This window comes from Daldinia loculata (genome assembly GCF_022478755.1).
Source record: "Daldinia loculata strain CBS 113971 unplaced genomic scaffold F4817scaffold_19, whole genome shotgun sequence".
Lineage (NCBI taxonomy): Eukaryota > Fungi > Ascomycota > Sordariomycetes > Xylariales > Hypoxylaceae > Daldinia > Daldinia loculata.
In genome coordinates, this window is record NW_026054873.1 from 222,714 (window position 1) to 236,044 (window position 13,331).

General features: G+C 46.3%; 5 protein-coding genes across 5 annotated transcripts; 4 read left to right on the forward strand and 1 right to left on the reverse strand.

Moving 5' to 3' along the window:
• Nucleotides 1–122: 122 nt before the first annotated feature.
• F4817DRAFT_335011 (putative 4-hydroxybenzoate polyprenyl transferase) lies at nt 123–1,703 on the forward strand. Its single transcript, XM_049302982.1, has one exon. It carries the CDS (start codon nt 437–439, stop codon nt 1,475–1,477), a length of 1,041 nt encoding a protein of 346 aa, XP_049159882.1. The 5' UTR covers nt 123–436; the 3' UTR covers nt 1,478–1,703.
• A 2,383-nt stretch (nt 1,704–4,086) lies between these two features.
• F4817DRAFT_315087 (uncharacterized protein) lies at nt 4,087–4,989 on the forward strand (the record flags this gene model as incomplete). The annotated part of the gene is made up of 4 exons (XM_049300488.1): nt 4,087–4,164; nt 4,221–4,674; nt 4,727–4,743; nt 4,795–4,989. The coding sequence occupies 4 exons, from the start codon at nt 4,087–4,089 to the stop codon at nt 4,987–4,989; spliced, it is 744 nt and encodes a 247-aa protein (XP_049159883.1).
• A 3,647-nt stretch (nt 4,990–8,636) lies between these two features.
• On the forward strand, nt 8,637–10,368 carry F4817DRAFT_315088 (FAD/NAD(P)-binding domain-containing protein; the record flags this gene model as incomplete). Its single annotated transcript, XM_049300489.1, has 5 exons — nt 8,637–8,688; nt 8,764–8,801; nt 8,909–8,943; nt 9,118–9,983; nt 10,091–10,368. 5 exons carry the CDS (start codon nt 8,637–8,639, stop codon nt 10,366–10,368), a joined length of 1,269 nt encoding a protein of 422 aa, XP_049159884.1.
• A 96-nt stretch (nt 10,369–10,464) lies between these two features.
• On the reverse strand, nt 10,465–11,868 carry F4817DRAFT_74410 (MED6-domain-containing protein). Its single transcript, XM_049307850.1, has 2 exons — nt 11,326–11,868; nt 10,465–11,262 (listed from the first exon to the last, which is right to left on the reverse strand). The coding sequence occupies exons 1-2, from the start codon at nt 11,749–11,751 to the stop codon at nt 10,753–10,755; spliced, it is 936 nt and encodes a 311-aa protein (XP_049159885.1). The 5' UTR covers nt 11,752–11,868; the 3' UTR covers nt 10,465–10,752.
• Nucleotides 11,869–12,003: 135 nt separating this feature from the next.
• F4817DRAFT_335021 (kinase phosphorylation protein-domain-containing protein) lies at nt 12,004–13,325 on the forward strand. The gene has a single exon (XM_049302983.1). The coding sequence runs from the start codon at nt 12,152–12,154 to the stop codon at nt 12,938–12,940; it is 789 nt and encodes a 262-aa protein (XP_049159886.1). The 5' UTR covers nt 12,004–12,151; the 3' UTR covers nt 12,941–13,325.
• The last annotated feature ends 6 nt before the right edge of the window (nt 13,326–13,331 follow it).

Below are 13,331 nucleotides of genomic sequence, written 5' to 3' on the forward strand. Positions count from 1 at the left end.
GGTGTTATTACCTATGCACTGTAACCATAAGCGCCGATCCTTCAATGGTCAACATATACCAACACTACTAGCTACCCAAGTACCGGCTCCATAAAGTCATGATCTTGTACAGAACTTGCAATGTACTATGTAAGATACCTAAATATGCGCAAGGTACCTTCCATTGGCTACTCAACAAGAAGCAAGTTTAGGCGTTCCCATCTATACGACTTATACTACGTCGAAACTGAATCATATCAACAGAAGCGGTGACGCTATCGATCGCCGGTCTTTTTGTTTCTTCGTTTTCGCCTTATATATAGCATGTTATCTTCGCTAAACCTTACAGTGGTAAACGGTTCTTTACTATTACTCTCTTAGTAACTTATGAGGGGATCGATAAAGCTACTATTTCCACCCCAACAAATCAAGCACGACCAAGGTCCAGGATTTGCCCATGGCTGCCGCCTCGTCTAAGACTCCTCTCGTGCCTGGGCACGTTGAGGAGAAACAAGCCGCCCTCTTTTCTGACCTCCCGCCGTACTCAGACCCTACCACGGGATTCGTGTCACGGCTTCCACGGCCATGGATCCCCTATGCTCAGCTTATGCGTCTGGAACGACCCGCAGGCCTGTACGCTTTCTACTTCCCCTACCTAATCGGACTCGTGTACGCTGCTTGTATTGCCCCTGCAGCTCCTGAGCCTCTTGTCGTACTACAACTGGCGGCGATATTCTTGCCCATGAATATCCTCCTTCGTGGCGCTGCTTGCTGTTGGAACGACACCGTCGATCAGGACTTCGATAGACAAGTAGAGCGCTGTCGCCACCGGCCCGTGGCGCGCGGTGCCGTCTCGACTACCTCGGCGCACATCTTCACTCTGGCGCTGCTGGCAGCTATCTACCCCATCTTGACCCTGTTCCCGTCGGGGTGTAAGTTGCACATGGCAATCAGCATGGTTCTGTTCTTCGTCTACGCACTCATGAAGCGCGTGACGTACTATCCCCAGGTCTTCCTCGGCTTTCCCTTCGCCTGGGCTATTTTCTTCTGCGCCGCCGCACTAGACGTAGACCCGTTCGGCGCATACGCCGCCCCGACTTCCGCTCTTTTCGGCGCCAACGTCTTGTGGACTATCATTTACGACACCATCTACGCGCACCAGGACGTCAAAGACGACGAGAAGGCTGGTGTCAAGAGCATGGCCTTGCGCTTTAGAAACAACACTAAATTCCTAGCAAGCAGTTTAGCTGTGGTCATGGTCGTTTTACTCACGCTATGCGGCGTGTGGACGGGTAGCGGCACGCTCTACTACGTTGGTACCGTGGGGGGGGTTGCCGCAGCCATGTCGTGGTATATCTACAGCGTAGATCTGGGAGATCCGCGGAGCTGTGGAACTTGGTTCCATGATCAGTTCTGGATCGTCGGTGGCGCTCTGATGGCTGGATTTACTGCCGAGTATTTGTGCCGTGCAGCGAATAATATGACCCGACGTTATTAGTTGCGGGAAGGAATATAAGGGGTATGTAGGATGGGCTGGAATAAACATAGTAAGACATATGACGGTGGCTCTGGTAACGTGAATAGGAATCACGAATAGGCTCCTATATGAATAATGACTCAGCCTTTATTGTCTTTATGTTTCATTTGTTCTACTGTACCGCTTCATCCAGTAGCGTATGAGATTTACCTACCGTGGTGCTAGCTAAGGAGGCACCTAGCAAAGCCTAGGACTTGAAATATGCAAGCCATATTATTCTCCGAATATCAATCTGCAACTAATCGACACTGTGTGTTGGTGGACTTCCAGGTTGACTACCTACCGAGTATATCTCATATTATTGGGATAAGATAAGCTCCGTAAGCATTAGGTACCTATGTAAGCTTAGAGTAGAGTCTGTATGATGCCAAGTTTTGCGATAATCATCCTCGTACTACGGCAAAGGAGGAGGGGTATCTTAGAGGTTCAGGGGTATGCCCATTAGTGAATAAGTGTTAAATACGCTAGCTTGGATAGTAATATACTTGAAAATAGTTCCGGTTAAGATGTGGTAGTGGTAATTATATTTTCTAGCTGTAGAGAAGTTTATAGAATAGAAGTTGGCCTATTATCGTTGATTTAAAAGGAAACGACACGCGGAGGATGGCTTGCGCACTAGGCCTAGATAACATTAATTAACGATTAACAGTTGGGGTTTTGTAGCTGTACCCTTTTCCAGCGTTGGAATTGGCCGCCGAACTGTTAACTAGGTAGGTAGACAATGATAACCTTGAATGCCCCTTATTAGCCCCTTGCCTTGACTACGTACAATGAACACTAGCTAACAATCTCAACTTCGCAGCTGATTTGTTCTCGACTGATCCGACCACTTGATTCCTCCTAGGATAATTAACTTAAAGAACTAATCTAAAAACTATAGCTAAGCCTACCATCCTTAAGGCGCTTAGCCACCATCAAATTATTAACCTTGAGCCAGTCGGAATGAAAGCCGTATATTACATGGTTACTATAGTTGGCAGGATGTAGCGCAGACATCAAGTAGACTAAACTTGATTGCTTTACCATGGCTACAGCTAGACCGCGACTAGTTCGGCGGTAGACGATGGGGTAAGAGTAGTATGTCTGAGAAGTCCCTATAAGAAGCCACTCTATTTGCAGATATTGAAGTTAAGAATATAATACCCAAGTGATCTCTCTATGATTATCTCCAACCAGTACCCAGGTAGGTACGAATCCTTGAACAGATACCTATAAGTTAGGACTAATTTGTAAAGTATACGAATACCTTAGTTAACGCCGAGACCAGTTCAGCATATGCACCTGGAATATGATCAAATGCACATGCGGTTGTGTTCAACAAAATGAATTCATACAATGCTCCACTGCAAAGGCCTCAGGTCTAAACATCAAGTGGAAGCCTATCAAGTAGGAGTTGTTCAAAATATCAACTAATCATTGCGTCGGTCATCTGGTCTATCCAAGTGCTGCAAAGAAGTACTTGCCAGATCTAGAGCCATAAAATCCAACAACGCCCAGATGCTATAGACTTTGCTAGTTCTCATAAGAGGGCATCATGGTTATGAAAAAGTTCGTGGGGCATTTGTAATATGTTTACACGTGGTTACTCAAATAAGGAGAACGTTTTGAACCTTTAGTTATATTAACAACTACGAAGTTTGATGTAAAGCTTATTTAGTATGATAAAGTAAATGCATTCATAAATATCAAGTTGAATTAAGAGATTTACATAGAAATATTTTCTGGGTATCGGAAGCCTTAATTGTTGTTAGATCTTTAAAGGCATTATATGACCTACGAAATCACCATTGTCGTGGCAGAAGGACTAACCAAGATCCCTGTCATATGTGTTGGCAGCTGCACAGCTAGATTTGCCACCTGGCACATTAAACATATTGAGTCTATTCACAGTTGACTCTTTTTATCTTTTACAACAATCTATCTAATATAAAAATTCAGAAAAATCATTATAATCCTTTCCAAGAGGAAATATAGGTTTAACATAAAGCATTAACTTCCAAATGCTTAATATAAAGAGCAAATACGCTGTAAAGATACGAGGTATAATAGAACACATACCACTTTAAAGTCCTCAACTGTTGCCAAGCGTGGCTAATGCTCGTCGAGACTGACAGGGGTCCCATTCTATAAGCAACGGCTAATTTCATACAAGGCAACATGCTATGTACAGATATGAAGCAAGGGGGCCGACAGCAGTGAGTTGTTGGTGAGTTACACAAAGACAATATATGTACGTAAGATGATTCGTGCAGTGTTTGCCGGACCAATTGTAAGTATCGTAATAGCTTATTAAATTAGTTTTTCCGGCGGTGCCATTGGGCGACAGCGAGGTTGGTGCACTATACAAAACTATGGAGGGTAGTTGCTAGTCAAAGGGATATCAAAAAATAAGTAGCATTTAAATAAACACTTAACTAGGGTGGGTTTCTAAGATAAGACAGTTTCTTTCACATAAACAACGAATATTTGCAATAGAGTCGTCGCTTCACACATATAAACTATACTTCCCCAGTTCTAACTTCATTTTCACTTGAACTTTTTAATTTCCAGCAGTCATTCAATATCGCAGCATGACTACGAAACCATCATCCGCGCCCTGGGTGGATGAGCCCTTTCATCTGATTACAACTCCTTCAACATACCTTAGCGTAAATGCCGACGACGACGAGGAAGTAATAAGCGTAGTCAGCTAATTAGCCCCTAGGATCCCCATTCTTACGTCCATGTTGCTTCTGACATGGCACATGCCCACAATGTTATTATACGGGGACTCAATACTATCATCCAACAAGCTCCACATGTACCTACCTCGACGGAAAAGACATATAATGCGAAGGACGTGAAAGACCTTCTCTTCTATGTTCATTCATGGTGTAAGATGGTTGGGCATCACCATTGGGTTGAGGAGTCGTTTATATTCCCTGAGATTGAAAAGGTTGCGGGCCAGCCAGGGTTGATGGACAACCCTCATCACCAGCACGAACTATTCCATGGTGGCATGGAGAAGTTGCTGGCGTATTCCCAAGCTACGAGGCCTGAAGAATATCGATGGAGCGGACCTAGCGGCATGAAAGAGATCATTGATTCATTTAGCAAGGATTTGACAGGACACCTTTATGACGAGATCAACGTCTTCTTGGGACTGAAAAATGTCGATAGTGCGGCCCTGAAGAAGACGGGACCAGAGCGAAGAAGTTGCTAAGCAGGCAGGGAATATTGGGATGTTGGTAAGTTCAAAATTGCTAGCTGATGGCACCAAGCTGAGTTCTTTGCTCTAGTATGATGTGTTTCCAGTTGTGCTTGGATGCGCCGATAAGACCTATGAATGCGGACATCCGTTCCCTCCTCTGCCATGGATTATGCCTTACCTTGTCAAGTACTGGTTTGGTGCTGGTAACGGTGCCTGGCGGTTCAACCCTTGTGACTGGTGGGGTCGGCCGAGACCGTTGGCGTTCGTTCGCCAGACAGAGTAGGGTAGATTGGTACTGCGTCTCTTTGCTCTAAGGGGGTATCACTTCGCGTTCTATAGCATCTAATGGTATCACGGCGAATGAGTAGGCCACTGTACAGTTAGATTGTAACAAGCAAGACATCTCTGTGTTCTGCCCTAGCATCGTAACATCACAGCTGCATCACTAGGTAGTTTAGGTCTAGGTATCCATTGCATCGGGACTCACAGCATAGTCTCTCCTTATTATGTGATATCCTCTATAGCGGACTAATAAAATACCCTAATACGTTGAATTTTGTGTCGTATTATCTACCTAGGTACCTAGGAGGTAGGTCGTCCATCAGAGCCTGGTTCATTTATATAGCCACAACGGCGTGATAATCCAAGCTCTTAAACAGGTATCGTTCCTTGTTGACTCCTAGCCCACAGACTTTGAGCTTTCACGCAATTTTTGAAGTGAATGAAGAAGTCCGCTGTTGAAAAGAATACCCGCATGCGATTTTCGTAGCTTAAATGCGGTATATAATAAGGAACCTGACATCCTTTGCAGCTCACGCCGTATTCGACCTGCGCATTATCCGGGTTATACCAAGGAAATGCCGTAGACGCCGTGAAACGTTCAGTGATGTGATCATTGCGCCATGCTAGAATATGGGCAAATTTTTTGTGGACGACGCCGAGTGACTTTAATGTTGCAATCGCCTGCTCCTCTACGAACAAACATTTTGGGCGTATGGCTTGTCCTTCCTCTAATGAATATGAATTGGGCGCGGGGCGTAGACCTGGTGTTGAATCCAATAGCCAGTCTAGTTCGCTTTTAGACATTCGTGTAATTTTGGCCAAAGTAGACCTGCTAATGACGCGAAGTTTGGGCGACGTCAGAATACAGGAAAAGCAACAACGCGTAGCGGTGAGTAGAAAAAGAAAACCACCAAGGCAGCCGCATAGCTTGCAGTTAGGGCTGATGAGGAGGCGGTATAGGTCTGTAATGGTGAAATTATGCGCCAGACCAGTTCTCAGTAAGCTCCGCAAACATTCCAGCCCATGCTTTGTAACTAGTCTGTATTCTCGCAAGGTGATTGATAGGATACGAGCGCGACGATTGACTTGACGGAATTGAAAGTAGGAAAAGATATCGAGATGACAGAGTATCATCAATATCAGCTCTGGAGGGAGGCGGTCTAACTTGCCCATTCCTGATGCCGGCAGAGTTTCAAAGGCCGTTTGAAGATATTCTTGAGCTGTTTGCATTTCGTGCGGGCAAGGCCGGACTATAAAAGGGCCCCCTAAGTCTCGTTGAGGTTGTGAACAGACGCGAAGAATCGCGTCTGGATATTTGACTGTGTCCGATGCCATCTTGAGATACCTCGTCGTAGGCCAACTTGTAGATATTAATGAAGTGTTGCTTCGTACCTCGTAGGCAAGGTCAATTTCGGGAGTAGAGACTTAATGCGGACTGAGGTGTATATGTAATAGATATATGTAGTAGACAGCTAAACCAAAGTTGAGCTAAAGAATAAACGAGGTTGTAAAAGTGGTCCGTTACTCTGACTCACATGCTACTTGAGTTCGTCAGTTGTATGGGCTAACATGGTATCAGTCCGAGTCACTGTATTGGCGGGTGGAATCACGGTACGCAGACCACCTTACTTCTACATAGGTACCTACCTAGGTATGAATCATTTTACACGCCGATATAAAGAAGCGAGCACTACAGAGGGATTAGGCTAGTTTAGGAGAATAAAAGGGGGAACGAAGTGAAGAAATACAAAAGTCTTTTTGAGGCGTTAGCCTCGGCCTGGTTTAAACCATTAGCTTTTTTCAACTTAACTAACGTTCGTCTACGAGGAAAAGTCCTTTGGTTAAGTTGGACCAAGGGGCGGATTCTATTGTAAGAAGAATATATAAAGCCATCACGACACTAAAATATCTTCTGGGCGATACAATGCTCATCTGTGACCTCAAAGGATATCTGATGGTAAAGTCCTTTGGGCATTCTTATAGAGGATACAGAAATGCCACTAATTATCTCGACTTTGGAGAGCCATTGAGGCCGTTGATATCTTATAGATATAACGTCTTAACTCCTGAAAATCCTCTCGATTATTCAGGCGCTAGGTACTCAGTAGTGGTATATTGGGCGTTGTCGGATGAGAAGTCATAACTGGTTGAAATCACCTGATTCTACAGGTGGAACTTCTATATTGCATCTGGTATATGTCTGGGGAGTTAACTTTGTCGAAAGGAGTTATAGCTCCTATAATGCTACGTCATATACAAATTATGCATTTTCAGCTGACAACAGTGGCACGTATCATTGCTTTAACATAGTCGGTGTTGCGCAAAGAGCTTTAGGATAGACATTACTAGTAAATATGTCATCTTACACAACTAATTCCGTTTATTTACCTATATTATTTTATTAAACCCATGATGGTAAAAATTCCATGATATACAGCAATAGGGTCACAATCAATATATCGCGTCAAGAAGCCCTCTAGCTCGTTAGCAACGTTAGCTTAATAGACAAAAAAAAGGCAATATATAATTACCTAACTATGAATATCATTATACTGAGCTAATGATGAACCTCATTTATGAGATCAAAAGATTCATTCTTAGTATTAAAGCCATATACCTAGTGCGATGAGGCTAATACCTGTAGTATCACATTTGTCACCACCGGATTTAACGGCTATACTTTAATAAAGCGCGCTCAATAATTAGGCCGATTTATTTAATAGAGGTATGTAATTGACGCAATATTGGTAGTTATCTGCAACTCTAGCCGGTTTGGTTCTTCTAACACAATACATGTGATGCAATTCGAGGGCTCGCAACTGTGGTAAGGCCACAGGTAAAGTCTATCCGATCACAGTACCCCGTGCATCAGCTGTAATGCAACTAGAAGATCGGAACGCGTAAAATCAAGCTTTCTTTCCGGGTAAACGGTATAAGTCTTCCATAAGTATCTAGAATAAGGCGTAACATCGAGCATCCGATCTACCATACTTATAAGATAGTTCATCCGAATCGGGAAACATCTTTCGTCGTGAAGTCTGCAGGCGTTTAATTGTAACCACGAACGGTCCGCAAAGTGGTCTGTACCCCCCACCTCTTCGTGCCATCGTAGACCCGAAATCGTCTCTGTCGTTCGATCTCGTGGCAGCAGACCTTCTTCGCTAATGATCTGAGGAGTTCGAATAGGAGGTTTTGTGCCCTCGCGCCTGGCACAAGGATGCGAAGGGCGAATGATATGAGAATTCGCCAGCTCTTCATTGGATGTTAACCTTAATTACATCAGGGGTGAACTCCACTTCGGTTTCCGGGCAGATCGCGGGCATGATTTGTGGATGGGGTAGAGGAGCCGGATGTAACTCTGTTCAGCGCGAGGCCCCACGTCTCGTCCTTGACAAGTTACCAGCGACAGACAGCGAACTCGAGTATAGGGATGACATATCGCGGAATCGGATGAATATATAAGGGGCATATCTGGACGAGATGGATTTTGCTATTAACTCCGCATCGAGTTACGGATAACATTCACTCAACTCTCTTGGTTATAAGATATTCTAGAGTTCTATCCACGAGTTTATTCGACATCACATTTACAACTAAACACTTCACAGTTAGACCAATCAGAACGCTGCTTTCGTCGAATATACCATAATGGCAGAAAACGATAAACAAGCGGACCTGCCGATTCTCATTATTGGCGCCGGTAAGAGAGCCCCTATCATGATGGAATATTTCCAAAACAATTATTGAAGTACTAATATATACTCTACCCTACTAGGCTGTAATGGATTGGTTCTAGCTCACGCTCTTCACGTGGTAGATTGCTCTCTCTCTCTCTCTCTTGCTCTCGCTCTCGCTCTAGAAATATAACTTTCTAGCGACCCTCTTACTAATATACGACTAGAAAGGCATCCGGTCTATAGTCTTTGAGAGAGACGAAACACTCGTCCCGCGAAGGGTATGTATAATAGCACAACGTTTTGATACCTGTACTCCCGTTTTCCCTTTATTTTCTCATTATCTTGTGTTGTAGCTAATAAGTAGCAGTAAGCAAAACAATCTCGTGGAAGATTTCCCTTCTTTAAAATGGACGAGTTATCGGGGACTAACACAGCGTGTTTTAACCCATCAGTGGACGAGACTGGGGAATCGCTCTGCACTGGGCCACCGCGCTTCTGGAGTCCATGGTGGGAGAGGAGAAATGGAGCCGTGTCGACGAGACAATGGTCGATCCCTATCTAAAACCCGCACAGCTCGAGTACTTCCCCATACTCAACGGTAAGACAGGCGAGCTTCTGACGGAGAAGCCCGCGGAAAATCTATGCCGTGTCCTGCGCTCGCGTCTACGCACCTTCGCCGCCGAAGGCCTCCCGGACCTGCGCTACAACAAAAAGCTCGAGCGCATCTCGTACGCGGACGACGGCAAGAGCGTCACGGCGTACTTCTCGGACGGGACCTCGGAGACGGGCCGTCTGCTCGTCGGTGCTGATGGAAGCCAGAGCAAAGTTCGCAGGGAACTAGTCGGCCTCGAGCGTGCCGCAGTCAAGCGGCTGCCTCTCGTAGCGACCTTCATCACCGCTTCGTTCTCGGCCGAGTATGCCGTGGCCCTGCGGAAAATCGCCGGCAACGCACTGATTAGTCTCTGGCCGCACCCGGACAACATGCTCGGCGCGCTGACGCTGATGGACGGGATCGAGAAGGACCATCCCGAGAAGTGGCGGTTTACTTTCTACGTCGCGTGGCCGAGCAGTCTCGAGGAGCAGGCTGCGGAAGTGGCGGCGGGGATGAGCATTCGCGATCGGCTGCGCCAGGCCAAGGAGAAGAGTAAGGCGTTTGTGAACCCCATACGCAAGTGCTTCGAGTTGTTGCCCGATGACCACGAGGAGGTCTACTGGGTCGGCCTGTCGAATTGGGACCCGACCTTGCCGGAGCATAAGTGGGATAACCACGGGGGTCTCGTTACGCTGGTGGGCGATGCGGCGCACCCTATGACGTATCGTAAGTAGACTTCCTATCCCCTTTCCATGACTGCCACATCTACAGACGTCTCCATAGTCGTCCCCGAAGGAAAAAAGTTGAATACTAACGTAACACGCTTCATCCAGACCGTGGACAAGGGCTAAGCCACGGTCTCGCCGACGTCTACAACCTCGTCAAGTTACTAGCCAACCCCGAAGGTCGGTCGCAGGCTGAACTGATCGACGCGTATGAGAGCGAGATGCGGCCCCGAGCCGGTGAGGAAGTCCAGCTAAGCGAGATGAACTCGGTCATGTTGCACGACGGGTCTAGAGCTACGGAAAGCCCGATGGTGACGAGGGGACTTAGCTACGGGAGCGGTAAAGCAGAGAAACCGTATAGTGCCGTGGAGGTGAAGATGGGTTGATTTCTGTCCGTTATAGGGTTTGTTGGATAGTCTGTAATGTAGTAGAAACCGGCTGGATAATTTGCTTATCCCTTATTGTTGCCGTGCTCGTTTTCCGTTTCGTGATGTTTTGGTCTTGGCATAAAGTTGTAAGACTTGAAAATAGGACACACTATCAGGCCACTTAAAATCGTTTAAACACCAAATTCATATTAAGGTAATGAACTGAGACTAGGATTAGTCTGTTGCTAAAGTCAAACACCTATGACTATACCTATAGCAGGGGGTATCAATATCCGGTTACCTGGTCCCCTAAACGCCGACCTGTCGCAAAACCCTCTATACATTAGGAGAAGAGTCCTTTGCCTTCCGTTTCTTTTTACTACCTTTACCACCTTCGGCGTTCTATGCAGAAGTTGGGGTAGTACCAGCCTTACTCTTCTTCCGCCTGGATTTAGACGGCATTCCTGTAGGTGTCTTTGGCGTCTTATCACCCTTCGTATCCTTCTTATCCGGCTGAGTAATCGCAGAGCTCTTGAAAGACGTGTCGAGATTTGGCAAAGCTAATGTTTGGAGTTTTTCTTTGCGACCTGTGGATGTGAGGTGGAATTCGCCGGGCTTACCAGTGATGGGGTTCTCATCCATGTAGTCCCCGCCGTATTGCATGTGTATCAAGAATGAATGCTCGGCTAAGCGAGAGTCTACGGCTACTGATTGAGTCGTTTTCTTTGATTCCGGGGCTGCCTTGCTCCCTTGTACCTCGGGCATTGGCGTCGCCCCTTTCGACTCTAGTGCCTGCGCTCTATTGTTTGTAGTACTCGGTGCTGTCTTGTACATATGTCCGAGGGCTGGCGACCAGGTTCGTGCGTTATCTGCAGCCGCGAAACATTTGCTCAAAGCCGATGAGATGGTAACCTAGAAAACAAATGTTAGACTTAAATATTTGTAAATGAGAAGAGTAATATATGGGATAAATACCATCCGGAAACTCAAGATATCCGCAAGTGTTGGTGCCATATACACATTTTCCCCGATGACATAATACGCCGCATGGACAGTGACCTCGTCCTCGGGATCCCGCTTGCGACGCGTCTGCTTGTGGATGACCCAGACTCCAGTCCCCATGCCGGGACCCGACTCGGCAGGCTCCTGGGCGACTATATACTCCAGCCCTGACATTTGTTTGAGACGACCCTCAAATTGCTCACGGGTCGAGATTATGAATTTCATGTTCTCGTTGAATGTGGCTTGGGTAAAGAGAACGGCATTGTTGGAAGTACGGTCGAAAAACGGAGACTCGGCGAAATAGAAGAGTATATTATTGGAATGTAGTCCTCCTAGGGTCTGCGCATAGTTTGGATGGCGCCATTGAATCTCGTCTAATGGCTCGTTGCTCGTCGCCATTTTTGTCGATTTCCCGTCGGACCGGTCTTTGACTGGGAAATGAGAAGTAGTCGGAAACTCGAAAGATGGAAGTTGGATTACCTTGAGGCTTGTAACTTTACGTCTCTATTCCGTAAGGTGTGGAGAGTGGATTGCGGGAAGCTCTTATCGATATTGTGTTATAGGTACAGTATGTACCACTCTAGTGGCTGCAAGTGGGGCTTTTAATGCAGGGTGTATTTTAGTGTAGTGTCTACCTAGGTACCTACCTATCCTCAATTCAATTGATATTCTTCAACTTCAATTACCCATCCGAACTCCCATCTCTATCGCCAATAATACCTTTACAGCACTTCACAAGACTTCCCGAGAAATATTGATCCCAACTTTATCGAACTATATAACCGGCCAGTACAACGCTATGGATCTTGTCTCGAGCATCCGCAAGACAGGCTCGCGCGGCGGGGTCAACTTCAATTGGGAGGATGTCGCCACTTCGAACCATCGCGAGAACTACCTTGGTCATAGTCTGAAAGCCCCGGTCGGTCGTTGGGCGAAAGGCAAAGATCTTACCTGGTACGCGAAAGCCGATGCGACGGAAGCATCCTCTACAGAGACGGAGCAGGAAAGGGCAGCCCGGGAGCGAAAAGAAGAGCTCAAACGAATTAAAGAAGCAGAAGAAGATGCACTAGCTCGTGCGCTAGGTTTGCCCGTTGCTCCTCGAAAGGTTACAGGTGCGAATGCTATAGATGTAAGCGAAGGAAGAGGTGTGGTGGACAGTGGGGATTCTACCGCTACCCCGGCGGATACTAAACGGTTGCCCAACGACGCCCGGCAGACGTCCACAAAGCAACACGACTCTGGACGGCACCACCGGAGGAGACATAGGAGCAGAAGTCGTAGTCGAGAGAGACATCGGGACAGATCGCCAAGGAGAAGGGGCGGCCACCATAATCATCGGCTAAGAGATGAAAAGGACGACAGACACGATCATCGGAGGCGAAGGAGTTATAGTCCCGAGCGGGATGACCATAGACATAGAATATCTCACCGACGAGAACATAGCCGCTCTCGGAGCCCAGAGAGGATTGAGAGGAGGAAAGACGGGAAAGAAAGTTTTAGGCCTAGATCAAGGGATGGACGACCACGGCGAAGTCGAAGCCCCCAACGACGTGGGAGAAGGAATTCCCCAGGCGATCACCGTCGATAACCACAAAACGAACTATATGAGCTATAATTATACTGTATTATTATGCTTGACCGAATATTAAGTTGGTGGTTAATGCTACATATTAATGTTGAAGGTTATCACGGCCTACTAGCTAGATGGGTCTAGTTTGTCTAGGAATCACTTAATGAAGATTAATGAGGTGTGTCACATATTTACGAGGTTATTCTCGAGTTTACAAGGAACAGTTTTTGCAAAGAACAGTCCAGTATGGCTTACTATGTGTTTGTAAATAATCTAAGAACTGGTAGCACGGGGCTGACGTAGGAAGGAAGGACGTACCTTGAGCATAGGTGAGCTAAAGCTGCAGGTGATTTCCAATGTTTACAGTAACTGGATGTGGATGTCAAAGTACATGAACATGCGGAGTTAA